The sequence below is a fragment of the Ovis canadensis genome, chromosome 2, assembly GCF_042477335.2.
Source record: "Ovis canadensis isolate MfBH-ARS-UI-01 breed Bighorn chromosome 2, ARS-UI_OviCan_v2, whole genome shotgun sequence".
Classification (NCBI taxonomy): Eukaryota; Metazoa; Chordata; class Mammalia; order Artiodactyla; family Bovidae; genus Ovis; species Ovis canadensis.
Window position 1 is genome coordinate 28,910,117 of NC_091246.1, and position 27,727 is coordinate 28,937,843.

At 38.3% G+C, this 27,727-nt stretch overlaps 2 protein-coding genes across 4 annotated transcripts in view; one reads left to right on the plus strand and one right to left on the minus strand.

Moving 5' to 3' along the window:
- ECM2 (extracellular matrix protein 2) overlaps positions 1-23,391 on the plus strand; it is a 40,691-nt gene extending 17,300 nt beyond the window's left edge. For all 3 annotated transcript variants that reach the window (XM_069575676.1, XM_069575677.1, XM_069575674.1), the window contains exons 5-10: positions 1,333-1,448; positions 3,425-3,560; positions 8,960-9,117; positions 11,382-11,521; positions 15,035-15,361; positions 20,540-23,391. In XM_069575676.1, the coding sequence (XP_069431777.1) occupies positions 1,333-1,448; positions 3,425-3,560; positions 8,960-9,117; positions 11,382-11,521; positions 15,035-15,361; positions 20,540-20,708 (1,046 nt within the window). In that variant the 3' untranslated portion in view covers positions 20,709-23,391. The remainder of the gene's footprint in view (positions 1-1,332; positions 1,449-3,424; positions 3,561-8,959; positions 9,118-11,381; positions 11,522-15,034; positions 15,362-20,539) is intronic.
- Positions 1-27,727, minus strand: part of CENPP (centromere protein P) — a 236,343-nt gene that overhangs the window by 53,546 nt on the left and 155,070 nt on the right. The window lies entirely within an intron of this gene.

A 27,727-nucleotide genomic window follows, 5' to 3' on the forward strand; every position in this document is an offset into this window, starting at 1 on the left:
GATATGTGTGTGAGGCAGGCTGGTGTGGAGACTGGGACAGTGAATGAGTCTTGGCAATAAGGCCCATGCTGGGGATGGCTCTTAAGATGAAGGGCTGAGAGAATCTGAGTGGGGTTTCAGATGTGTCTTGGGAGAAGTAACAGAAATAAACTACCACAGAAATAATAAATGATCATATAAATACTCAACTGACACAGCCTGACTCCTTAGTCAGGACAGCCAGTCTACAATAGGACACCTCAGGTATTATGGCCTTCCTGATGCCAGGCTTATATGATCTCTTAAGGAATTACTCTTATGCCGAGAGCTTCCTTTTTCAGCAATGCCCCCTCCTTCTGTAGCCTGCCTGCTAGGTGTGCTCTGCCATTAGACAAACAATCTGTGAAGCTTGAAAATCTTATGAAAGATGATGTGTGCTCAGTTACACTGTCCTGGTTTTATAAGAAAGCTACCACATGGTTTTTATAGTACTCACCATTTCTTGGGTTTCCCTATTGGCTCAGTGGTAAAGAATTCACCTGCAATGCAAGAGCCACAGGAGACATGGGTTCGATTCCTGGGTTGGGAAGATCCCCTGGAGAAGGAAAATGGCAACCTACTCTAGTATTGTTGCCTGGAGAATCCCATGGACAGAAGGGCCTGGCAGGTCACAGTCCATGGGGTCACAAGAGTTGGACATGACTTAGCAACTAAATCACCACCATTTCTGTTAAGCTCATTCTCTGGGTTTAAAGTCACTGACTACTATACTTAACTAAATGTCAAACAAAACCCCATAAATTAAAGCATTGCAGTTACTTCTATAGATTGAAGTCATACAATTTTAACATTAGATCTGGCAGCAATCTGAGAAATAATCTCCCCAAACTTCTTATTTAGAGCAAACTGATGCTTGGAGAAGGTAAGTTACTTGCCCGAGATTTCATTAAAAAATATTTCTAGTCCAGGGTCTAAGAAGTGTCAATAGGAAAATATGAAGAACTATAAAATTCAGTTTCTATAGTACCTTCCATAACACATCTTTGTTGTAAAATGCATATTGCTAACAGAATTGTCTGGCAAACCACATTCTGGCTGTTTTAAGCAGCTTCATCTAAACATGATGTACTAGAGCAAGACAGGTCCTTAGAGTGAAAATTTTGACCGTATGTAATAGTCTAGTCTCAGTCTTTTTTTTTTTTCCTAAATCCTCATTTATTATATAACATTGTCCTTGCTATAAGGACTGTGTTTTCTTCCAGATAAAGCTTTCTCTTTTGCTATCTATGCATGTACATGTATATATGTATTTACAGGCACGTAGGCCTAATACATAATTGCTGTGTGTCCTAGGCAATTCCATCACCTCCATTCCGGATGAAGCATTTAATGGATTACCGAATTTGGAAAGGCTTGATCTGAGCAAAAATAATATCACCTCTTCAGGCATAGGTCCAAAAGCATTCAAGGTAAATATGTTCTATGATTTCTAAAAGTCCACTTGGATGGCTTTCTCATTAATTGCACTGATAATGGGTGGAGATGGAGAAGGAAAGAAATGTATGTTCTTTTTTGTTGTTACATTGGGTCTTTGTTGCTGCATGTAGGCTTTTCTCTAGTTGCAGTGAGCAGGGGCTACTCTGTGTGGTGTGCTGGCTTCTCTTGTTGCAGAGCTCAGGCTGTAGGCATGCCAACTGCAGCAGCTGCAGCAATGGGCTCAGCAGTTGTGGGCTCTGGAACACAGGCTCAGTGGTTGCATGGGCTTAGTTGCCATGCAGCATGTGGGATCTCCCTGGACCAGGATTGAACCTATATCCCCTGTACTGGCAAGTGGATTCTTATTCACTGCACCATCAAAGAAGTCCCAGTAAAATGTTTTAAAGGAGTTTTTGTCAAAGAACGTTTCTTCTCTGATATCCCTAAACTGTATCCAAGTTGTATCTTGAATATACTTGGCTGTTTTACAAATTTCTGTTTTTTTCTATGCTTTGTCCTTAACGCACCCACAGTAGCATCAATGACAAAAATAATGTTTAGAATTTATGGAAGAGTTTCTTCCCAAGTACCTGAAAACATGTTGAAATATGGTCTCTTAGTACACGAGGTATTTCTGGGGGAAAAGGAAAGCTTATTTAGAAACTGTTAACTTTTTCAGGCCAGCAAAACAAAGCTTCCTTATTTTGTGCAATCTGCAAAATCTGGAAAAGAATACTTCAGCACGTGGGGTTCTGCAAGAACAAAGAGGCTCAGAAGAAAATTAGCTTGGGGATAGGTTGGGCAGAGAGGGAAAGAGAAAAGCGTAGAGTAAACTTTGGAAAGAATCAGATTTAACTAAATTTTTTTTCTAAAAGGGAGAAAAGAGAGTATCAAGGACTTTCCGAAAAACAAAGGCAGAAGAAAGGAGGAATTTGTATGTGCAAACAAATACTCAAAATTGTGTGTGGTTAAAGAAGCCCAAGTAAAACATGTTACATGCCAGGAAGTCAAACTTTATCCCCTTGGATGGTTTTCTTCCACTCTTTGGATAAGTCACTGGCCTCTTACAAGCTCAGGTCCTGGTTCTTATTTACATTCTGGGCTGCAGACGAGAGTTCCAGACACTTGGTGTCCACATTCATGTGAAAGACCTGGAGTCCTGCTTCATGCTAGTTGTCCTTCTGATAGAACAATAGTTGGGACTTGTACATTTTCTCTATTTGATCAAAAAAGAGGACATTGTAGGAAATAACTTGTTTTTTTTATTTGTTTGTTTTGGGATTCTCTACCTCATTTCCAAACTGCTGAAACTGACTTTGAGCAACTTTGAAGTAAATCACTCTGCAACTTTGGTAGTGGGGGCTAGTTTGGCCAACAAACATGTAACTACAAATGTGGAAATACACTCCCCAGACTGTTGAAACAGTTTGGGTACCATATAGAAATAGTTTGTGATATTTGTGGCATTTAATTTTGATAAATTTCCATAATAGTTAGTGCTATTTCATGACTGTTTCTGCTTAGTACAGATAGAAAACTGAGGTTTACAAGCACATTGAAAGGATTCAAACTGCTACCTTTTTAGTATCGATGATAGATTCAGATTATTGCATGATTTAATACATTTTGACTCTACTGCTGAGAAGGTGAAAACATAAGATCTAGGAAAATATGGCTGGTCCAGTGGTAATAGGAACTTTCTCTTGATTACTAAAGTCACAGTAAAAATATGGATGAGTATGATACAAAATCACCAAATGTGGTTTGCTGAAAATACCAGGGAATAAATGCTGTTAACAGGATCAACATCTATCTGGAAGGGAAAATTGGGGATTCATGCCTAAGCCTGAATAAACTGAAAGTTTGTGACACTTTAGTAACTACTGCAAACTGACTATTAAAATAATATATATGACTGCATTTCTGTGACAAAATAAAAAAGTAATTTTGAGATTTGCCTTTATTTAAGTTTCTAAAGAATTTAATGCGCTTAAATATGGATGGAAACAATTTGGTAACGATTCCTTCAGAACTACCGTCTACATTAGAAGAACTCAAAATCAATGAGAACAAGCTGCAGGTTATTGATGAAGAAAGTTTATCAGGTACTTAACATTTGACTTTATGACATGCGTCCTTATAATCTTTCTTCTATAGTTGTATGGAAATTTTATTTGCAATATTGCTAAATGAATAGCTAATAAAAATTTTTTAGTTCATGTTACCATTTAAGCTGATAAAACTTATTTTAACTATTGATTGGTGAAACTTTAAAAAATGTATTTTAAACCGCCTGTTGCCTTTAAAAAGTATTCTATAAATAAACTTTCAATGATTTCAGGTTTTCATCATTTATAATACAATAACTGAACTACAAATCTATAATATCCTAAGAGTTATACTAACATTCCCCAAATAGCCATGTGCTCTCATCCTGTATTTGTACTAAAGTTTTTGGTATTGGTGATAACACAATGGTGTTAATGGTGATAATACCATGGCTTGTTTAAATGGTCTCTTTTATCATCCTTAGATGCTCAATATATCCCATCCACAATTCCACTACATCCAAACATTTTGCTATTTTAACATGTCATGGTTTGGCACATGAGAATCATATATAAAATATAAGTAAATGGGGATACTATGTGAGGTTTTGAGGGGATATTCTAAAATCAAAGTAAACATAAACTTTAGCACATGCACTATATATGGCAGTCACTTTGGCTTTAATAGTCTTATTCCCCTGAGAGTTGCTCTGTCACTTCTGGCACTTGTGTGTTATCGAGGTACATGTGCCACACAAGGCAAGACAAATGATGTGCATGGGTATGTGGCTGCCATGTCAGCCTGGATTTCCCATGGATGGGCTGAAGTGAAGGTGCCCCACATTTTGTACATTTGATACAACTGGAATTTACTCTTAAGACTATTTCTGGACTGAGCTGGATAACTGAGGTTGTCATATAGTATGAACTCAAGATAAATAAGGTAGTATTTGCCTTTTCAAGAATTCTAGCTAATGTTGCTGATTAGATTATATGCTTCTTTAAGACAAAGATGGTCTAATTTTTCTTTTTATCTTCCTAACAGTCTAGTGTAGCTCTTGAGGTATAGAGGTATAGTGCTTAACATTTTTTGTTTATTTGATTTGAACTATACTTATGATGTTAGTGTTGATCACCCAACCTTTATTCCTTTAAAATGGGGAATTTACTCCTCAAAAAAATTCATAAGGACAAAACACTTCTGGTGATGGGAAAAAAACAATAACGAAAATTGCCAAATCTGAGGATGACAGAGTTATGGAAATACTCTATTTCCAGATGGATTTCAGGGTACACATGAAAATCATTAACAAACCAAATTTGAACGGCTTTTGCCATATGGAAAAGACATAAGAAAGTTCAACTTCTAGCTGCTAGGTGAAACAGACCAAAGGAACACAATTTAGGACAAGTGTACTAATGGGCTACATGTGAACGACATGTGAGACGGTATTTCTAGCAGAGCTATCAAAACGGCATGCTGTAAGTCCTTGTTTGGAAAGTGCTCTCTCACATTCCTGTAACTGCTTCTCCACTCACATGCACCTCTCCCTCATGAAAAAGTTTCCGTATTCCCAGAGGGCTAACTGTGGTCCAGGGTGGCCTGGCCTCCCCTGCCCATCTCCACAGTCTGAGTACCTCATATGCCTCACCTCTTTGCAGTGGCCAGTGAGGAGGCTCTGCACTGTCATCTTGCCCAGAGAAGCCTCTGCAGGCTTTGTGTCTTGAAGGCTCCTCTTCTGTTTAGCCTGCATTCTTAGCCCCACTGCAGTGCTGGTCCTTTGGTACTGGCTTCTTAGTTCTGCTCGTGTTGGCGCCTTTGGTACTGAGTTCTCTTTCAACTGCTGGAGCCATTGCGGCTCTCAGCTCCTGTGAGTTCCACTGTTGTGGATGGTCAGGCTGGCTGGCAGTGAGCAAGGCAAGCCCCAAACAAAGGCCACTGCCAGCGCTGTAACACTGCTTTCCTGGCTGGAAGCCCCTGGCTTGACTATCAGTGGCCTGCAGCACTTCTGTTACCTCCCTCATGACCTTTCCAGGTTTTATATATTAATGTATAGTTCCAGGGAAGTGGGAAAGACAGCAATTCATGGAAAGTAATACACGTTAAAGTGTAAAAAACAAAACAATCAGGATGCTATGGGAAAAACATTCAGTTTCATAAATCTTAGATGCAAGGCTATGATAAGGAGTGAAGAACAAAAGATGATGTGAAAAGATGAGAAGGAACCACACAACGGAGAGCTATACACGCTATGCCAAGGTGCTAGGAGGCCATCCAGGATCCACCGGGAGACCTGCATACCCATTCTAGAGGAAAGGAAGGTCTTAAAAGGGAAGGTGGGGCTTCCCTGGCAGCCCAGTGGTAAAGAATCTGCCTGCCAATGTAGGGGACATGGCTTTGACCCTTGGGTTGGGAAGATCCCCTCGAGAAGGAAATGGCAATCTACTCTAGTATTCTTTCTTGGGAAATCCTATGGACAGAGGAGCCTGGTGGGCTACAGTTCGTGGAATCGCAAGAGAGTTGGACATGACTTAGTGACTAAACAACATCAAAAGGGAAGGTGAAGATAGAAGGGGGGGAGAGCAAAAGAAAACAAGACATGCTAAAAAATGTTCCCGTCTGTATCAATGATGACAACAAACCAAAATCCATGATCATGGTGTCATTTCTAGCAATGATGGTGTGTGGCTATCCACTCAGAATAACTGTAAATTAATGCATAAGATCATGAATTTGCATTATTGTGTTTCTCTCTCTTGTGAGGTCATGTAATAACCACTAGTCTACTCCTATTACCTATTTTTCTCTGAAAAAAATTCTCCATTCCAAAACCTCAGCTATGTTCTAGATAAATATGCTTGGATTCTCAGTATCTTTAGTTGTGGAATTGGTTATGTAAAGAAATAGAATCACGTATCATAATTTAATAATTGGCCTCCATACTTCCTCTCTGCCCTTCAGTTGATGTTAAATACCAGCAGATTAGTATTTTGTCACGCTGTTCCCTGTTCAGACGCTTCTCGTGGCCCAGAAGGAAAGTCAGACCTTATTTTCTGGTGCATGAAGGCCCTGTCCAGCCTACCTCTGTCTTCTCCACAACCTTCATCCTCTCTTACAGATGGGCCACTCTAGAGCTGATCTCTTTCCTACTCCTAAGCACAACCATGTGGGTTCATACCTCCATGTGTTCACCTGGGTGCCTCACCCTCCCATTTCTACCTATGCTATCTTGAGAGTCTAGCCCCACTCACACCTCTGTACCCCTCAAGTCTACACTGCCATCTTCTCCTTGTCATGTTCTAAAACCTATGAGGTACTTGTGATGGCAGTGTCTTTTGTTTTCACTTTAGACTATGTCTTATTTCTCTGTATGCCTAAGAGTAGGATCTAAGTTGCACAGAGCATATCAGTACAATATCCATGACTCAAATTGAATATGAAAACATCCGCTATTCTGAAAATTTTGGCCACTGAACAAACTCCAAAGTTACACCCTGAGTGTCTGACTCAGATGCCTCTGGGTATCATCACTGCTGAGCTGTCCATTCTCCTCTAAGTTTCCAATTGATTTGGTCATACCATTCCAGAGACCTGAAGAAACAATTTAGAAAGAAACTTGTTTGTATAAAGGCCTTTCTTGGTAGCTCAATCTGAAAGTGTGGAATTTTTAGTCATTCTTTCAAAATGTCCATCTGGCTTCACTCTGCCAGGAAGTGAACACTGCAATGGGAATTCACTGCTGTAACTCCCTTGTTCAAAGACTGAGGGTTTACCAGGCAAGAGTGCTCCCTCTGTGTCCTGAAAAAAGGAACCACCCATTGCATTACACTCCCCGGACCTCCCTGGTTATGCCACCATTTCATACCTATCTGTCTTTGCAAATATTTCATTGGCCCTCTGCGTGGCGTCCTGTTCCCCCACCTCCTTTTGACTTCTGTTCATTATACAAACATTCCTTTCCACACTGTACATTCTTAACTCTCTTTCTCAAAGATTAATTGACCATAAATGTGTGGGTTTATCTCTGGGCTCTCTATTCTGTTCCATTGGTCTATGGGTCTGTTTTTGTGGTAGTACCACACTGTTTCAATTACTGTAGCTTTGTACTATAGCCTGAAACCAGGGAGTGTGATATATCCAGCTTTGTTCTTCTTTCTTAAGATTGTTTTGGCTACTTGGGATCTTCTGCATTTCCATACAAATATTACACTTATTTGTTCTAGTTTTGTGAAAAATGCCATTGGTATTTTGATAGGGATTGCACTGAATCTGTAGACTGTCTTTTTAGGCAGTATAGTAATTTTAACAGTATTAATTCTTCTAGTTTATGCACATGGCATATCTTTCCATTTGTCTGTGTTGCCTTCAATCATTTTTTTCATCAGTGCCTCATAGTTTTCTGAGTACAGGTCTTTTACCTCCTTGTTTACATTTATTCCTAAGTTTTTATTCTTTTTGATGTGGAAATGGGGCTGTCTTCTTAATATTTCTCTTTCTGAAAGTTTACTGTCAGTGTACAGAAGCTTGACAGATTTCTATGTATTAATTTTGTATCCTGAATCTTTACTGAATTCACGTACTAGTTGTAATAGTTTTTTGGAGGCAGTCTTTACAATTTTCTATATATATGGTATCATGTTGTCTACAGTGACAATTTTACTTCTTCCTTCCCAACTTGGATTCCTTTCTTTTCCTTGTCTGCTTGCTACGGCTGGGACTTCCAGCATTATGTTGAATAAAAGCAGTAAGATTGAGCATCCTTGTCTTATTCCTGATTTTAGAGGATATGCTTTGAGCTTTTCACTGTTGAGTATGATATTGGCTGTAGGTTTGTCATATATGTTGAGGGATGTTCCCTCTGTACCCACTTTGTTGAGTCTCTATCATAAATGGATATTGAATTTTGTCAAAAGGTTTTTTTGCCTCTATTGAGGTGATCATATGACTTTTATTTGTCAATTTATTAATGTGGTATATCACACTGATTTATTTGTGGCTATTAAGCCATTCTAGCATCTCTGAAACAAGTCCCACTTGATTACAGTATATGATCCTTTTAATGTATTATTGAATTTGGTTTCCCAGTATTTTGTTAAAGTTATTTTGCATATGTTTTTCAGTGATATTTGCCTATAATTTTCTTTCTTTCTTTTTGGTGGTGTTTTTTGGCTTTTGTATGAGGATTACAAACTTTCATCATACATACAACACAACAGTGATTTCTCGACAGGCCTGTCTCTTCTGGACCATGCATTCAGCACTGAGTCCTGGCTGAACTGAACATTTGTTGTGCAAATGTGAAGAGTACTTGGGAAAAGGCTCTATGGGAGGGATTCAAAGAAAGAAGCTATAACATTAGTCATCCAAATAAAATGAACATCTCACATGAAATTTTGAAACCCTATAGAAACTGCATGTTTTTAAATCATAATATCACAATAATTTTTTTTTATAGACTTAAATCAATTGGTCACTTTAGAATTGGAAGGAAACAATCTCAGTGAAACCAATGTCAATTCCTTAGCTTTCAAACCTTTGAAGAGCCTATCCTACCTGCGTCTGGGAAGAAATAAATTTAGAATTATACCACAAGGTCTTCCTGCTTCTATTGAGGTACCAATATTTTCCTTATAATGTTTTATATTTTAAATATAGCACACAATGACAAAACAAACAATATATTTTAAAAGATTATCGTGGTGCATATTAAACTGAGTAGTTCTGGTGCTATAAATAAAATTTATAAATAAAATTTGAGCACTGTTTTCAAACAATACAAAATTATGAGTCAGAATTATTACTACTAGTAGAGAATCTTGGTAAAGTGAAAATTGGTCTTACTGACAGCTCTTGGGGAGAGAATAGGGAAGATGAACTGAAAGTTCAAACAGAAAGTACAACTTGCAAAAAGCACCTTGATTTGCAAAGTAGTTTAAACTATCTCAAACTGGAAATGTGATGTTCATCCCAGTCTGTTCCACTCAGAGGCCCACCTGGGCTAGCAGTGACCCTGTAAGGATGGATAAGAATTGCAAAGAAGGCTGCTAACTGTGCCAGTAGTCCACTCCTCACTCACTTCTCACAGCTTACTAGTTTTGACTAACACTGTCCTGTGTCCGTCCCCTCTGGATGGATTTCCTGCGGCCCAAGTGTGTGGTCTCCCTTGCTACAACACAGAACACACTTAACTATGGGGGTACTCTGGTGGGGACGTCCCTGCTAAGTGTACACCCTGACTTTCCACATTAAGAACTGAGGTTTAGCAGATCCAGGTGACCCTTAGGTTACTTCCTCTGAGCTCTATATTTGTCCCATAAACAATCAGCCAGCAGGATGAAGCTTCATATGGCTGTGAACCCAGTGAGCCAAAAGAGGACCATCAATCTCAATCTGATACGGCTGCTACACAGCCACCAAGCTTCCTCTTCCTCCTATTTGTAGATTAAGACAGGCATTTAGAAGTTACCAAAACTGTAAAAATTGCGGTTGCACTCATAACCTAGCTTTATCTCAGAATTATTTGGATTCTAAACAAATACAGATGTTGGGGCCTATACCAGACATGCTAAATCAGGTCCTTTGGAGAATGGGGTCAACAATTTATTGGGTTTTTTTAAAATAAAATTTTAAATAGATAATGCATGCACACAGTAAAACGCACACACACAACACTTGAATAGTACAAAAGAGCAGTGTATCTCCATTCCATGTCTGACACTCCCATCCCTGGTTTCTCTTTCCAGAGACCCTCTTACTAGCTTCTTGGGAACACTTCTTCTGAACACTTTCAACGCACCACTTCACACCTGCAGTTTCAATGTATAAATGAGCGTGCTATTAATTTAAGTTGGAATTTATACTTTAAAAAGCTGACGAGTGATTCTAATCTACAATCAAGTTTAGGAGCCACTAATATAGTTCACCCCTAAATAGGTATGAAGCAGAACACTAAAATTTACTTTACACACTTCAACACCAAAATTAAATTTTGGTTCCAACAACACCAAAATTAAATGACAAAGAGAGGAAATTTACTTTACACACTTCAACAACACCAAAATTAAATTTTGGTTCCAACAACACCAAAATTAAATGACAAAGAGAGGAAATTACTACAATAGGAATTACTCCAAATATATATACACAAATCATACTTCTGAATTCCAACAAGATCTCTGAGTGACAAATTCCTTGCAAAGTCAAATGAATTTAACTTGAAGGCAGCTAGCTATTGACAACTTACTAATAGTTCTAACTTCACCTTGATGTTAAATGAAGGCTCTTAACGAACTTTTAATTAAAGAAATTATAATACAAACAAACCTAAAAAATGTGAGCCTAAAAAGATTACAGACAGCATGGACTGGCAGGAAACAGGATGACTCTAAGCTGGGGCCAGCCAGCATGAATTTCTCTCATGTATCAGCTGTTTAACTTTGCAAACACCTTGCCATCTCTCCAGGCCTGAGTTTTTTCACTACTAGATAAAGATAATTTCTACCTATTTTCTAGTTTCTAGGTCTTTGAAGCCCAAATGAAATAATTTATGTGAATAAGTTTTGTAAATTAAAAAGCTTTATGCAATTATCATGATATGCTATATCATATCATTTTATAGTTAAAAATAATTAAATTCATTTAATTCCATAACCAGGACAGACAGTACACTTTATTTTGCTAGCTAGAAAATCTGATAACGTAAAAAATTAACTCATTTGGAAGAGCTGCAAGACTCTCTCATTAACTAACACTAATGACAACAGTTGATAATATGATTTTAATTCTGTGAAACTGAATATATTTTAATTCTGTGAAATTGAATATATTTATCATATCAAGTAATATGAAGAAAAATAAGTCTTTTCTTTTAATTATAGGAATTATACCTAGAAAATAACCAAATTGAAGAAATAACTGAAATTTCTTTTAATCATACCAGAAAGATAAATGTCATTGGATTACGTTATAATAAAATTGAAGAAAATAGAATTGCTCCTTTAGCCTGGATAAATCAAGAGTAAGTACATGCTACAATTTGATGTTCATAGATGAATTCTTTTCCTTTGCCATTACTAAACAGGGTATGAAAATGAGTGAGTGAGGAAGATGACAGCATTCTTAGTGAACCTCCCCCTACCAAAAACTTGGTTATTTGCAGAGTTCAAATGGTTCATGATATAACTGATGTTAGGATAGCTATGGTCACTGCTGCTATGAATAACCTACAATATACAAGTGCCAAGCCCAAGCAGCATGACCCAAGGTCTGATCACTGTGCTGGTCTGTTGACCTCACAGGCAGTCATGAACTGTTTGATAATCCTCTACCCGCAGAGAAGATTATAGTCTTTGTAGCTGAAGATGGAGAAGCTCTATATAGTCAGCAAAAACAAGACCTGGAGCTGACTATGGCTCAGATCATCAGTTCCTTATTGCAAAACTTAGGCTTACATTGAAGAAAGTAGGGAAAACCACTATATGACGCAAATTAAATCCCTTATGATTATACAGTGGAGGTGACAAATACATTCAAGGGATTAGATCTGATAGACAGAGTACTTGAGGAACTATGGACAGAGGTTTGTAACACTGCACAGGAGGTGTTGACCAAAACCATTCCCCCAAAAAGAAATGCAAGAAGGCAAAGTGGTTGTCTGAAAAGGACTTACAAATGGCTGAGAAGAGAAGCAAAAGGCAAAGGAGAAAAGGAAAGATATACCCAATTGAATGCAGAGTTCCAGAGAATAGAAAGGAGAGATAGGAAAGCCTTCTGAAGTGAACAATGCAAAAAAACAGAGGAAAACAACAGAATGGGAAAGCAAAAAAATTGAGGAAAACAACAGAATGGGAAAGACTAGCTATCTCTTCAAGAAAACTGGAGATACCAAGGGAACATTTGAAGCAAAGATGGGCACAATAAATGACAGAAACGGCAAGGACCTAACAGAAGCAGAAGAGATTAGAAGATGCCAAGAATATAAAGAACTGTACAAAAAAGGTCTTAATAATTCAGATAACCATGATGGTGTGGTGACTCACCTGGAGCTAGATATCATGGAGTGTGATATCAAGTGGGCCTTAGGAAGCATTACTACAAACAAAGCTAGTGGATGTGATGGAATCCCAGCTGAGCTATTTCAAATTCTAAAAGAGAATGCTGTTAAAGTGCTGCACTCAATACGCCAGCAAATTTGGAAAACTCAGCAGTGGCCTCAAGACTGCAAAAGGTCAGTTTTTCATTCCAATACCAAAGAATGTTCAAACTATCATACAATTTGCTCATTTCACATGCTAGCAAGGTAATGCTCAAAATCCTTCAAGCTAGGCTTCAACGGTATGTGACCTGAGAACTTCCAGATGTACAAACTAGATTTAGAAAAGGAAGAGTAACCAGAGATCAAATTGCCAACATCTGTTGGATCTTAGAAAACTCAAGGGAATTCCAAAAACCCCATCTACTTCTGCTTCATTGACTACACTAAAGCCTTTGGCTATGTGGATCACACCAAACTGTGAAAAATTCTTAAAGAGATGGGAATACCAGACCACCTTACCTGCCTCCTGAGAAACCTGGATGCAGATCAAGGAGCAACAGTTAGAACTGGACATGGAAAAATGCACTGGTTCCAAATCGGGAAAGAGTACGTCAAGGCTGTATACTGTCATCCTGCTTATTTAACTTATATGCAGAGTACATCATGTGAAAAGCCAGGCTGGATGGATCACAAGCTGGAATCAAGATTGCTGGGAGAAATAACAACCTCAGATATTCAGATGATATAACTCTAGTTGCAGAAAGTGAAGAGGAACTAAAGAGCCTCTTGATGAAGGTGAAAGAGCAGAGTGAAAAAGCTGGCTTAAAGCTCTAACTGAAAAACTAAGATCATGGCATCTAGTCCCATCACTTCAAGGCAAATAGAAGGGTAAAAAGTGGAAACAATGACAGATTTTATTTTCTTGGGCTCCAAAATTACTGCAGACTGTGACTGAAGCCAGAAAATTAAAAGACACTTTTTGGAAGGAAAGTTATGACAAACCTAGACAGCATACTAAAAAGCAGAGACAGTACTTTGTCAACCAACATTTGTATAGGCAAAGCTATGGTTTTTCCAGTAGTCATGTAGGGATGTGAGAGCTGGACCATAAAGAAGGCTGAGCTCCAAAGAACTTATGCTTTAAATTATGGTACTAGAGAAGACTTTTGTGAGTCGCTTGTACAGCAGGGAGATCAAACCAGTCAATCCTAAAGAAAATCAACCCTGAACATTCATTGGAAGGACTGATGCTGAAGCTGAAGCTCTAATACTTTGGCTACCTGATGTGAAGAGCCCACTCATTGGAAAGACTGAAGGAAAGAGGAGAAGGGGACAACAGAGAATAAGATGACTGGATGGCAACACTGACTCAATGGACATGAATTTGAGCCAACTGTGGGAGATTGTGAAGGACAGGGAAGCCTGGTGTGCTGCTGTCCATGGAGTCACAAAGAGTCAGAGATGACTTAGAGACAACAATAACAATACAGTAAGGAAGGAAGCTGCCCTTCTCCTTTTTTCTCCTCCCTCACCATTAGATTCCATACCACACTGTCTTCATTCCTTGATACTATTTCTCTATCTCAAGTCTTACAAAAGAGACTGAAGAATGCATGACCTGATAGAGGAAGCAAAAAACAGAGCCCACTTTCCTTGAGAGGAATCAATGGTCTCAGGCTGTAGCTCTCAGGGAAGTGCAAAGTGTCGAGGCCTTGCCTGTCAGGAGGGAGATGATCAGCTACACAGGGAAGCAGGGTCAGGCCCCGGCAGCAGGTGCCATCAGAGCAGATCTGAAGTCATGTCGTGAGGGAATGAGGGATTTGAGTAGCATCGTGGGGATAGGCATGTTTCAGAAGCAGGACAGAGATGAAAAGAGACCTTGAGGGCCCTTTAGGTTTAGCAGGATGTGGCAGTGGCAGGGCAACTGAGTCTTCAGCAACTGAAAAATCTTCATGCGGTGGGCAGAAGCTGCAGGTGAGGCTCCTGAAAAAGGCCAGGGAGTTCACCACATTTCCCAGATCTTCTTATTGGTTATTAACTTTTTCTAGATCCCTCATTCTTATCCCTAGTTCCAGATCCCAAGTTATCAGATCAATGTGGAAGAAGAATGCACAAACCTCTTATTGCTATTTCCTTGCTAGAACCAAAGATGATTGTAGGGATAGGGTTTTGATGTCAGCTAGAACTTTGGACTTTATTTCCAATATAAGTTATGCCTCAGAGATATCTGTGGGCCCTCTTTGGGTCTCAGCATTACCTCTGGGATATGAGCTTCTTCTCTCTCAACTCTGGTGCTTCTCCATAAGACAAGAACTCAAGCAGCTGTTATCCAGGTAAGAGCACTAACCTTGCAGGTAGCTACCATATAGCCACACTTCTACTGGGAATCATTACTAAACACTGGCACGGAAGCAGACAAGCATCCTGACTGGCTTGTCAAAACTTGGAGCTAACAGTCACTGCCCTGACGCACCCACACTGTTTACTCTCTTCTAGAAATCTAGAATCGATAGACCTCTCGTACAACAAGCTCTACCATGTCCCCTCCTATCTACCCAAGTCGCTGCTGCACCTTGTACTCATCGGGAACCAGATCGAACGCATCCCTGGCTATGTGTTTGGTCACATGGAACCAGGCTTGGAATACCTGTATCTGTCATTTAATAAGCTTGTGGACGATGGCATAGACCGAGTCTCCTTCTATGGAGCTTACCATTCTCTGCGAGAGCTGTTTCTGGATCATAATGAATTAAAATCTATACCACCTGGGGTACAAGAAATGAAAGCACTACATTTCCTGAGACTGAACAACAACAAGATACGGTAAATTTTCACTTTCTCAAGTATCCATTTAAATTGTCATGGGTGACAAAATACGATTAAATGATCATGACATAATGTCTGGAATTTAAAGAAAAACTGACAAGAGGCTGCATCAAACAACACTGGCAATTGTTAATGATTGTTGAAGTTGGATGATAATAAGTACTAAGGATTCATTATAGTTTTTTCCCTACTTTTCTATGTTTGAAAACTTCTGTGTAAATTTAAAAAAATATAGAGTATGATTACATAATATCTAGAATCTTAGAGACACTTTCAAGTGAGACTTCAAGGCCACAGGTTATGGTGCTGTTCCTACCTCCATATGTGATTTCAAACACACTGATCTGTAGAGCACAAAACTTAAGTGTATGCAAACATTAAAATTGCTTGCTTCTATCTAGATTTTTCTGAAAACAAAATTCTGAAAACATTTATTAAAACTCAGTTTCTTCACTTCTGAGGACACATTTTTCTGTGTGTGTTCTGTTTGCTGACTGAGTCACCCCCCCCTGCCTAAAAAGTATGAATGTCTCAAGATTAACCTGGGACACTTTCTTAGTGCAGCCAATGAGGGTAAGAGATCCTTGAGCTCTGTGGTCCTGTCTTTGAAGATTATATTCTTTATTCTTTTACCTATCTCTAAAATTCCAAACACAAACTTCTCAAAAATAAAACAAAGAGTCAAGTTTATAGGGGAAGTGGTGGGGACAGGGAGGGCTTTAAAATATTCAGAGTATAATTTTTTTTGGCTAAGATAATTTCTAGGTTGTGCCATATGGTTCTTATTGTGTTTCATCAGGAGGCATAAAATATCCCACTTTTGGTGGGATATAGGTGGCAATGGTGTGATATCTCCATCATATCCTTTCTCCTCCACCACTGAACCAATGGCTTTTTTTTTTTTACTCATGATGACTCTTGCTTGCATCTGTTATTTCCTTAGGGGTAACAAAATGATGAATTTCTATTTTTGTCATTCTTTCCACATTTGTTAAATGGAATTCCTCTATAACCTGGAGAAGGGAATGGCAACCCACTTCAGTATTCTTGCTGGGAGAATCCCATGGACAAAGGAGCTTGATAGGCTCTTTGCAATCCATGGGGTTGCAAAGAGTCAGACATGACTGAGTGACTAAGCACATTCCTCTGTAAATAATATTTTCTTATCAGCAAGGGTAAGTTCCTTACTCTGAAAGGTAAGATAAATGCTCTGTTCTTTCCTTTAAATTGCCATCATGGTAAGAAGTTGGTTACAAATTTGTAACTATGTGAGGTGATGCATATTAACTTATGGTGGTGATCATTTCAACCATACACACACACACACACACACACACATCTAATCATTATGTTATATACTTGAAACTAATACAATGTTATGCCAATCTTATCCTTATAAAATTATAAAAAATTATACATATGCATTAACCACAGATGAAAAAGACTAAAAGATTTTAAAAATTTAATAGTGGCTGTTTCAGGAAAAAAAAAGACGTTGGTGCCTCAATATTTTTGCTTTATTATTTTGTTTCTGGCCTTCTTTCTCTGGAGACTCAATATGAACTTATGGCTTTCTATGTTAAGAATGTTTCCATCAGTTGCAATTACTGTTCTTAACTGTCTCATCTTCAGCTGATGGAGCCCTTTGAGCTGGATCCCGAGTCCTTGGACAGGCCTCCATAGATCTTGGATGGCTCACTTTTACATTCCCCACTACAGGCCAATGCCAGCCTCCTTTGAAAAAGCCCTAGCTCCTCTCACTGGGGAACAGTGTTCAGAGGCCCCAGTCTGGGCACCAGGCATCTTTCTTTCAAAAGTATTTTTAGTCTCAAGGCCTTTCAGTGGACTGCCAGAAATATGCATTTTTGTTAAACACACACACACAAGAACAAAAACAGGTCACACTGATATTCCCAAATCAAATTTACCATTATAGGCTGATGTATATGGTGGAGGCCAATACAATATTGTAAAGCAATAATCCTCCAATTGAACAAAAAAAGCAAAAGCAAAAAAAATTACCACTATAGAGAAATCCTGATGTAGACTTATCTTAAGCTGAAAATCTACATAGCCAACAATAACTTACATTCACTACCTTACAATATATAAACCTATTCTGTAAGGTAATAAATGCATACCATTATTACAACTAACAGCAAAAGTACTTAATTAAGTTTATTATGTTTTTAGTAGTTCAATTTGTCCTTTGAATATTTTCCATGGAGGATGTATAGCTTAAGCACAGTAGTTTTCTCTGTAACAGTATGTCAACAATATAATATTCAGATAGGTCTTTAGTTTGCTTAGAGTTCAGTCACTCAGTCGTGTCCAACTCTTTGTGACCCCATGGATTGCAGCATACCAGGCTTCCCTGTTCATGACCAACTCCCGGAGCTTGCTCAAACTGATGTCCATCAAGTCAGTGATGCCATCCAACCATCTCATACTCTGTCGTCCCCTTCCTCTCCTCCCTTCAATCCTTCCCAGCTTCAGGGTCTTTTCTAATGAGTCAGTTCTTCATATCAGGTGGCCAAAGTACTGGAGCTTCAGCTTCAGCATCAGTCCTTCCAATGCATATTCAGGACTGATTTCCTTTAGACTGACTGGTTTGATCTCCCTGCAGTCCAAGGGACTCTCAAGAGCCTTCTCCAACGCTACAGTTCAAAAGTTTTTTAGGAATTGCTACTTTCTACATAATATTTTTCTATGCCTGTCCCTTATACTGTATTTCATCCTTCTCCTTTGATTAATTTTTTAAATTAATTTCGTGTTGATGATTCCAGTGTTATTTTTGAAACTGTAAGCATACACATTCATATTCTATAACCCCTCAGAATTATTATACATATATCATTATATGTACATAATGTATATAATTATTATACATTATCACATAGAAGTATTATTCATCTGTGAATAAGAATAATAAATATTATTCTTTTCTCTTTTTTCTAGTCTTTACTTTGAAAAATTATCAGTATATCCTGAATATCACTCCATATCAGTATGTAGAAAATATCCTCTTTCCTTTTAATAACTGAATAGTACTATTATGTAGGGACTTTATTCAATCAGTTTCTTACTGATAGACTTTTGATTGTTTCCACTTCTCTATACTATAAATAATGCCACAACGCGCTTAGTTCAGTTCAGTTAAGTTGCTCAGTCGTGTCCAACTCTTTGCGACCCCATGAATCGCAGCACACCAGGCCTCCCTCTCCAACATCATCTCCCGGAGCCCACCCAAACTCATGTCCATTGAGTTGGTGATGCCATTCAACCATCTCATCCTTTGTTGTCCCCTTCTCCTCCTACCCCTAATCCCTCCAAGCATCAGAGTCTTTTCCAATGAGTCAACTCTTAGCATGAGGTGGCCAAAGTACTGGAGTTTCAGCTTCAACATCAGACCCTCCAATGAACACCCAGGACTGATCATCTTTAGGATGGACTGGTTGGATCTCCTTGCAGTCCAAGGGACTCTCAACAGTCTTCTCCAACACCACAGTTCAAAAGCATCAATTCTTCAGCCCTCAGCTTTCTTCACAGTCCAACTCTCACATCCATACATGACCACTGGAAAAATCACAGCCTTGACTAGACGGACCTTTGTTGGCAAAGTCAATATGCTATCTATGTTGGTCATAACTTTCCTTCCAAGGACTAAGCGTCTTTTAATTTCATTGCTGCAATCATCATCCACAGTGATTTTGGAGCCCAGAAAAATAAAGTCAGCCACTGTTTCCACTGTTTCCCCATCTATTTGCCAAGAAGTGATGGGACCGGATGCCATGATCTTCGTTTTCTGAATGTTGAGCTTTAAGCCAACTTTTTCCACTCTCCTCTTTCACTTTCATCAAGAGGCCCTTTATTCTTCTTCACTTTCTGCCATAAGGCTGGTGTGATCTGCATATCTGAGGTTATTGATATTTTTCCCAGCAATCTTAATTTCAGCTTGTGCTTCCTCCAGCCCTGCGTTTCTCATAATGCACTCTGCATATAAGTTAAATAAGCACGGTGACAATATATAGCCTTGACGTATTCCTTTTCCTATTTGGAACCAGTCTGTTGTTCCATGTCCAGTTCTAACTGTTGCTTCCTGACCTGCATCCAGGTTTCTCAAGAGGCAGGTCAAGTGGTCTGGTATTCCCATCTCTTTCAAAAATTTCCACAGTTTGTGGTGATCTACAGTCAAAGGCATAGTCAATAAAGCAGAAATAGATGTTTTTCTGGAACTCTCTTGCTTTTTTTCCCTGATCCAACGGATGTTGGCAGTTTGCTCTCTGGTTCCTCTGCCTTTCCTAAAACCAGCTTGAACATCTGGAAGTTCACTGTTCACGTATTGCTGAAGCCTGGCTTGGAGAATTCTGAGCATTACTTTACTAGCGTGTGAGAGGAGTGCAATTGTGCGTATAAGTAACTCTGTTCAAATATAATTTTGTATTTTCCAATCTAACTTTGGGATAAATCCCTAGAAATGGAATTGCTGAGTGAAAGGATTAAAATGAATATGTAATTTTGTTATATACTGCCAGATTCCTTTCCATGGGGCTGAACAGTTTTGAATTCCCTTCAGTGATGCTTGATCCTATACAATTCTATCATCAGAACATGTGAATGAGCTTTGATTTGTTCTGTGGAAAGGTGGAAAAACCTGATAAGTTAGAGTGGCATGCCAGTATCATTTCAATTTAATTTTTCTTATCATAAATGAAATTAAGCATCCTATTATGTTCACATGTCATTTCATTTTCTCCTCTGTAAACTGGTCACCAGGTATCTTTTTTTTTTCCCCTTCTGATTTCTCTCGTCTCCTAGATTTTTTAGGTCTTTGTATATTAGCCCTTTATTTAAGTTGCAAACACTTTCTCCCAGTTTGTGATTTGTCTTTTAACTTTATATTTAAAAAAAAAAACTGTAGCCAATTTTTTAATCTTTTCTTCTAGTGCTTCTGGTTTTTGAGTCACACATAGGAAGATTTCTCCCTCCCTCCTGGGGTATAACCATGCTTTATTCTATCAATTCTATGACTTCATTTTTTCATATGTAGATCTTGACATATTTGGATTTTTTTCTGGTATATGAGACAAGGATCTAATTTTATTTTAACTCCTAAATTATGAAGGTGGAATATTACTTCAATCCTTTATGACCTGCATGTCTATTTTTCCTCAGGAATATTCTTCCAGAACAAATTTGCAGTGCTGAAGAAGATGATGATTCGAATCTGGAACATCTTCATCTTGAAAACAACTACATTAAAACAAGAGAAATATCATCCTATGCATTTTCATGCATAAGGTCATATTCAAGTATTGTTCTTAAACCACAAAATATCAAGTAGTTCCAAGTTTTTCTTTGTCACTTATAAATTATACTCATATATCTGTTTTAGTAGCATTTTCCTCAATAAGAGATACAATGTCATATTAAAATATCATGCTAGTCAACCTGATTCACCAATGCACAGGACAACCAAGCACATATCTACAGGGTTTAGTCTTTTAACAGTTTTAGTGAAGCTTTCAGTTTCACATTCTAGAAAGAAGCGATCTTGTTGCAAACTTCTCTCACAAGAATAGGATGTTGTGTGCTGCTGAAGCAGACTGAGAGAATCTGAAACTAAATACACCCTTTACAACAGACCACAGAATTTCTATTAGCTAAGAACTCCCTAAGTCTTTTTAAAAAGTATGTATGTTCAAGACCAAGAAGTGAACGGCTGGAAAAAATAATAGGTAGAATTTATGAACTAATGTTCTGTTTATTATTCTGTTAAAGCAAAAATTTATTAATTTTCTGTAAGTAATTAAGACCCTATAATATAATTATTGATATAAATAAACTTAATCATTGGCTTAGCTTTAGTTCCTTCTATTAATTTCATGAATAGAATTAAAATAGAATTACTATAAAGTTAATTTCCTGGTTTTGAGAATTATACTATGGTTAAGTATGTGCTTATTAACATTAGGGAACACTGGGAGAAGGATACATGTGAATTCTGTAATGATTTTTACAATTTCTCTGAAAGTCTAAAAAGTTTAACAGTATTTTAAGATCACCCTCATAATTATTTGCTCAAGATCAAAAGATTTATGGAAAGCAGTGGAGTTTGCTTAAAATATATGTTAACTACCCTTGACTAAACCTTGTAAATAGAAACCTAATGCATACATTTAAAAACCTTTGCTCCTCTGGTCATTGTTAACATCTCTTGTCTTTGTCCTAATTTGCTCAAATGTATCTTTTTACTCAATACAACATAAAGCTATTAGTATTCATTATGTAGTAGATCCTAACAAAATCATATCATGTATTAAAATTTTCATTATATAATGATATCTTATCTTTATTTCTAAAATAATTTTTAAAAGACACATATAGAAACCATGTTGATTTTTCTTGTTACCCCCAGTTTTGTACCTTGGACAAACACCAGATTAGGTGTTTTTAATTAATTAAAACACCAGATTAATTTCAAGTCTTGGCCCCATTGGGCAGATTACTCTAAGTTTTCAAACTTTAGTTATTTAATCTTTTAATAGTTCTCCCACATTTCTCAGAGCCTTTCAGCCCCACTTCACAGGGCTTTTACGAGAACCAGAGAAGAATAAAAAGTATTTGGGAAGTGTGATATGCATAGTGAGTACATTTAATATTGCCAACCTTTCATATAAAATTGACAGTAAACAGCATATTCAATCAAAGTTGATTATTACCTGGGGAGCTTTCAAGATGTAGAAGTCTGATTTATCCCATTTAAGATAATGTTATTTCTAAGCCCCCCTTCTTAACATATAGGCTTTCGAGATCACAAAATGAACAAGACTAACAATATGATACAGACTGTTAGAATCAAGCATCAAAGGCCAGGTGTCTAAGAAGAGAAATAAAATCTATGGAACAAAAAGTTCAGATTTAGAACCAGTTTGGGTATGTAGAAGCATCACTAATTTAAATTGGCCAAGTTGAATGAAAGGGACAAATAACAAGAAGATACGGGTATTTGTTTAACTTAACAAGAACCCTTGTGCTGTCTGAATATATATGCATCCATGTAAATGATTTAAAGCAATTTAAACAGTAAAAAAATTACTGTCAGAGGGACTCAAACCAAATAAAGTGAGTAAAAAGAATTAGCATCCTAGACAACAGAGATGAATACTGAAGCATTCTTGCATTAATTTGTCATTCTGATTTTAATCAGCTGTGTCCCAGATGCTGTTTTAGAGAGAAAGGGATGAAGAGATCAGATGAGGTCTCTGTTCTCTGGGAATGTGTGGTGTTTTAGGGGCAATAAGCAGGAAATCAAACAGACAATCAAATTAACAAGTCAAGTGTGATGAAATCAGTACAACAGGGTGGTGATGTAATAAAGTATGTTGGGGTCCCAAAGCCCCTCTGCCTTAGGCCTAGGGGTATTCCCAGATTGTGGGTCTCTAGAGTGTGCAAATAGCAAAAGTCGCAATAAGACACTGCAACCCCCCAGAAGGCTTGGAGTAACACTAGACCCAGGCACACACTGAGACACTACTGTGCACTGAGAGATACCCTGTTGGGAGAAGAATCTCTAGAAAGGTGAAAAATCAGAATGACTGATGGAAGCTTTGTTCTTAAGTTGGAAGATGCTTTTATTTTTACTGATTATATAATTTAAAATATAAAATATATCTAGCATTGAACTTGTTTGCTTTGAAATTTTATAATGCTCTGGATAGAAGCTTTAATTTCATTTTTAAAATGTGATAAATGTCCATATAGCAAACACTGTTCATGATATATAATGTTTATATAATGTATAACAAAGAGGTGTTCTGTTTGGCTTCAGAAGTATACTGTAATTACTAACATAGATGTACACTAAGGAAATCCTGGCCCAGTCATGGTCTGAAAATATTTAATAGTGTGTCGTCTTTGCACATATGTACACGAAATACTAACTATATTTTCAATTTTAAGATTTGGCTTATTGTAGATTAAGGTATTTCATAAAAAGCATTAAAGATATGATGTGGTTAAAGAAACCTATGGCCTAGAATTATAAGGAAATAATTACACCAAGAATCAGGACATCTGGGTACCCATCTTGGTCTCCAGTAATTATGCAGTCATTTTACTTTTCTGAGATCACTTGATTCAATTACAAAACAGCATTCTTGGAACACATCAATGGTTTTCAAGCATGGCTCATCAGGAGTTCATGGTGCCCTGGGGAGGAAGCGTCCTTGAGAGAGGAAGTACACAGAGTCTGTGTACTCCCTTCAGATAAAACAGCTCTGCTACCATCAGAAAGGGTTAGTTGACACTGTTCCTGTCTGCCTCCCTAGCTCCCCTTATTTCTTGAAACCAATAGACAAGGTACTATATAAATCACACATCAAGTTCTAAAAGTCATAAAGAACACTCAGCCAAAGTCCTGGGTCCTTATCTTCTCCTCAGCTCCTCCTATACTTTCAGAGAACTTCACTGGAGACCTTTGGCCTGAAGAAACATTTCTTAGTTACCAGGATTACAGCTGCCTGAACAGAGCCAACCTCTGGGTATGCCGGGACAAGGAAGCTTAGTAGCTATGTCTGTTCCTTTGGAGCTCCAGCACCATAGTGGGGATCAGCCCTGAGCACCTCTGTCACAACCAAAGACTGCTGACCTCTGACCTAAAACACCCTGAAAGGCAGTTAGCGTGAGTGCATGTTCTATAGGATGGGGACAATATGGCAGTGCTGCTGCACGCAGAGATTGGGATCACATCTTTGTCTCTGCCAGACTGTGTGACTCCCTATGGAGCAGGCAGCACCCTGAGGGTGAATATGCAGCATTTGGGGACAACAGGGAGTATGTGACTGAGCCTGGACTTAACATGCATCTGCTGAATGCAGTCCCGAAAGTGCAAAGTCTGGACACTTGAGAGTGGGTAGGTACACCCATAAATCTGGCAGGTGCTGCCAACAGGATTGAGAAGATACAACACTGTCTCCTTCGGCTTTCACTGTCAAGTGACTGACTCTACGTACATCCTTTAGGAGTTGGGCTTGAGGTTAAAGTTAACTATTCCTAGGGATGACTTCTTCTATTAACATGGAAAACACCACCCACAACGCGAGTTGAAATGTGCCTCTAGTCCACACTGACACCACTAAGAGCAGTAAAGATGATCACCTCATTCACTCAGAAGAATGTGATTATTCCAGCAACTGCTCAAACTGTGTAGTCAAAACCTTTAAGTTCACTGGAAAGTGTTAATAAACTATAGTGCTTGTTTCAAGATAATTTTAGATTTGGTATGTGGAAATTTAGCCACAGATGATGGGTATATAGCTAAATTAGGATAAAATCCCAAATTTTTACTGGTGCCACAGTGTGCTATAGGCAAAAATGGTTTCCCTGAGTTGACAAATTTAGATCAGGAGTAATAAAGAAGTCTGTGGTATATATGGTAAAGGAAATAACTAGCACTGAGTTTGGGGGAGAAAAGATCCCTAGGCTTAAACTGGGGCTTGAAATTTGAATCAGCTGAAGGGGAGGGAATAACTGACTGAAGCAAAGAGGCATGAGCCAAGCATAGTTGAGGTTCACCAGTGGAGGAGAGACCATACAGGAAATAAGAGGCTTGGGGTGGCCTGGAAGGCCCATAAGAGGACACCATACTTAACTGCAGTGAGAAATATAGGACACCACCAAAAAACTCTGAAGAGAGGTATATGAAAGTAATGAATGGAAAAGAGCCACCACTCTAATAATCTAGAAACAGAATAAGAGGGACCCACTCAGTATAGGTGACAGGAGGAACAAGCAGAAACAGGGATACGTATGACAGAGACTTTGAAGAAAAGAAAGAGAAAAAAAACAAACCTACATTCTCATTGCTGGAAGTTAAGTCTGAAGGCAAGCTTGCCATATTTGTCATCTTCTGAGGGGCTCAATCTCAGAAGGACATTATGAACCATGAATAACTGAGAATATGCATGTGTGTATGGTAAGTTGCTTCAGTCATGTCCAACTCTTTGTGACCCTATGGACTGTAGGCCGCCTGGCTCCTCTGTCCATGGGATTCTCCAGACAAGAATACAGGAATGTCTTGCCTTGCACTCCTCCAGGGGATCTTCCTGACCCAGGGATTCAACCTGTGTCTCCTGCATCATAGGCAGACTCTTTACCACTGAGCCTCCGGGAAGTCCAATAGAGAATATATTAAAAATAAAATGAACTGATAGAAGGGAGGGGACATGTGCATACCTATTGCTGATTATGTTGATATATGGCAGAAACCAATTCAAAATTATAAAACAATTATCCTCCAAATAAAAATAAATAAAATTTTAAAAATGAACTGATTGATTGTAAAAAGGAAGAGAAGAAAAGAAAACAGAAAAGGGAAGTAGTGATCTACCATGCAAGGGATACAAAGAAAAAAAGAAAAGGGATAGTGATCTACCAGGCAAGGGATACAAAGAAGAGAAAAGCAGATAAAAAGGAAAACTGCTCTGAGTTTCAGCGATGCTGCTGAGAAACTTAGAGAAAGAGACAGTTTGGGTGAGAATATGCTGAAGTTTGGAGGTGTCACTATAGAATTTAGGAAGGAGGAGGGGAATGCACTCAGCTGGAGGGGAATCCGAAGGAAAGGTTACAATGAGGGGTGGATAAAAAGAAGGGCAGAAGCAGAAGCCTAATGGGTACCGACTTTCAGTTTCAAGGGGAATAAGTTTACTATATGGCTGCATCTGACTTGAGCCATATGATCTGACTGCAAGGAGCTTCCAAGGCACAAGGCAAGCGGTGCCTAGAAGCCCAGCTCCTCAGCAAGTGCCTCCTCCCTTCAGTACTTGGCATCTGTTCCACCAACCTCCTGACAGATAGGTCTGGTTTTATGAGTTAGGTCTGCATTGATTATTTATTTGCAAGGTAGGATGTTGTACAGTAGATTGGTAGAAAGTATACCATGTTTTCCTAAAAGATTGTAAAACAAAATAAGAGACAATTCATTTCTTGAATCCCTATATTCTGTGTATAGAGTAGGTACTAATATAATTGTTGATCCCTCAGTCTAAACGATCAGCTCATGAGTTGTCCAAAGTTGACATTAATACTATCCTTAAACAAAACAAAGAGAAATATGTAAAATTTAAGGATTTTTAAAGGAAAAGTGATAAAGATTTATATACAGTCATATAATTAGTAAGGAATAATTTCTCTTATTAATATTTTCTGACATGGACATTAGAAGGCAGAGTATATTTTATAAAAAAATAAGTCATGCTTTGACAACTGATTGTTCTCTATAACAGCAACACTGACAATGTTTTCCAAAGCCATCATTTAAACAACATGAATTACTAGGTTCATAGATGCTGACATAAAAGAATAAAATACTCAAGTTCTGCTGTTTAAGTGAAACCTCAAAGGACTGGGTAAACCCTCTATGATATCTATTTCACCTCTTTCCCTTATTTAGAAAACAGAAAGTGTCCTCATAGGAGAAGTATTTACAAATTGGTAATGACTGAATTATTCATTTGTCCATAGTTGAATATGAATTCAACTTAAAATTCAAAAACATTAAAAGCATTTTGGGGTTGCAAAGAGTTGCACACGACTGAGCGAGTAACACACACACACATGTATGAAAATAGATGTTTCTGGCCAATTCTAACCTATACCAGATGATTCCAGGGGGCCTTAAACCCTAGAAGTCTATGAAAAATGAAGTTCATCTCTTGCAATGAAAAAACAAGAATGGGTATCTTGGGTCTGAAACTGGAATCCTTATTAGCTGTGGACATGGTCAAGTTACTTAGACTCTGATTTCCAGTTTCCTTGCCCATGAAATTGAGGAGAATATCTGCCTACCAAGACGTCTGCAAAGGTTAAATAAGGTGACATCCACAACAGTTCTGAGCACAGGGTGGACGTCAGATGACTTTCCATTCCCTCAAGGATAGGTGCTGGGAAACCAGAAGGTAGGAAAGTTCAGTGACTTATTCAAGGCTGCCAAGTCTCATAATATGGTAGATATTAATAATTTAAGGAAAGGATTCCTTAGATTGTGATATATACTGGAGCAAGGAATGGGCCTGCTACAGTAGAGCAGGGGTCAGATAACGCTCTCTGTCGAGGGCTGGGCTCATGTGGGACGCTTGCAGCCATGTCAGTAGCTCTCTTGAGCTTGGTGGCCTTTGTGCTGTGTCAGTGCATGCTCACATCCATTGCACAGAACAGAATGAAACCAGCTTAGAACATGTTATAAATGCAGTGTAAAACCAGAACTCAAAGAATCTAAACTATTTATTGTCATAGATATGGGAGTAGATTAGAAGCAGATTTTTAAAAATCCTGATTATAGGAAAGAAAAGTAATTTTGACTTA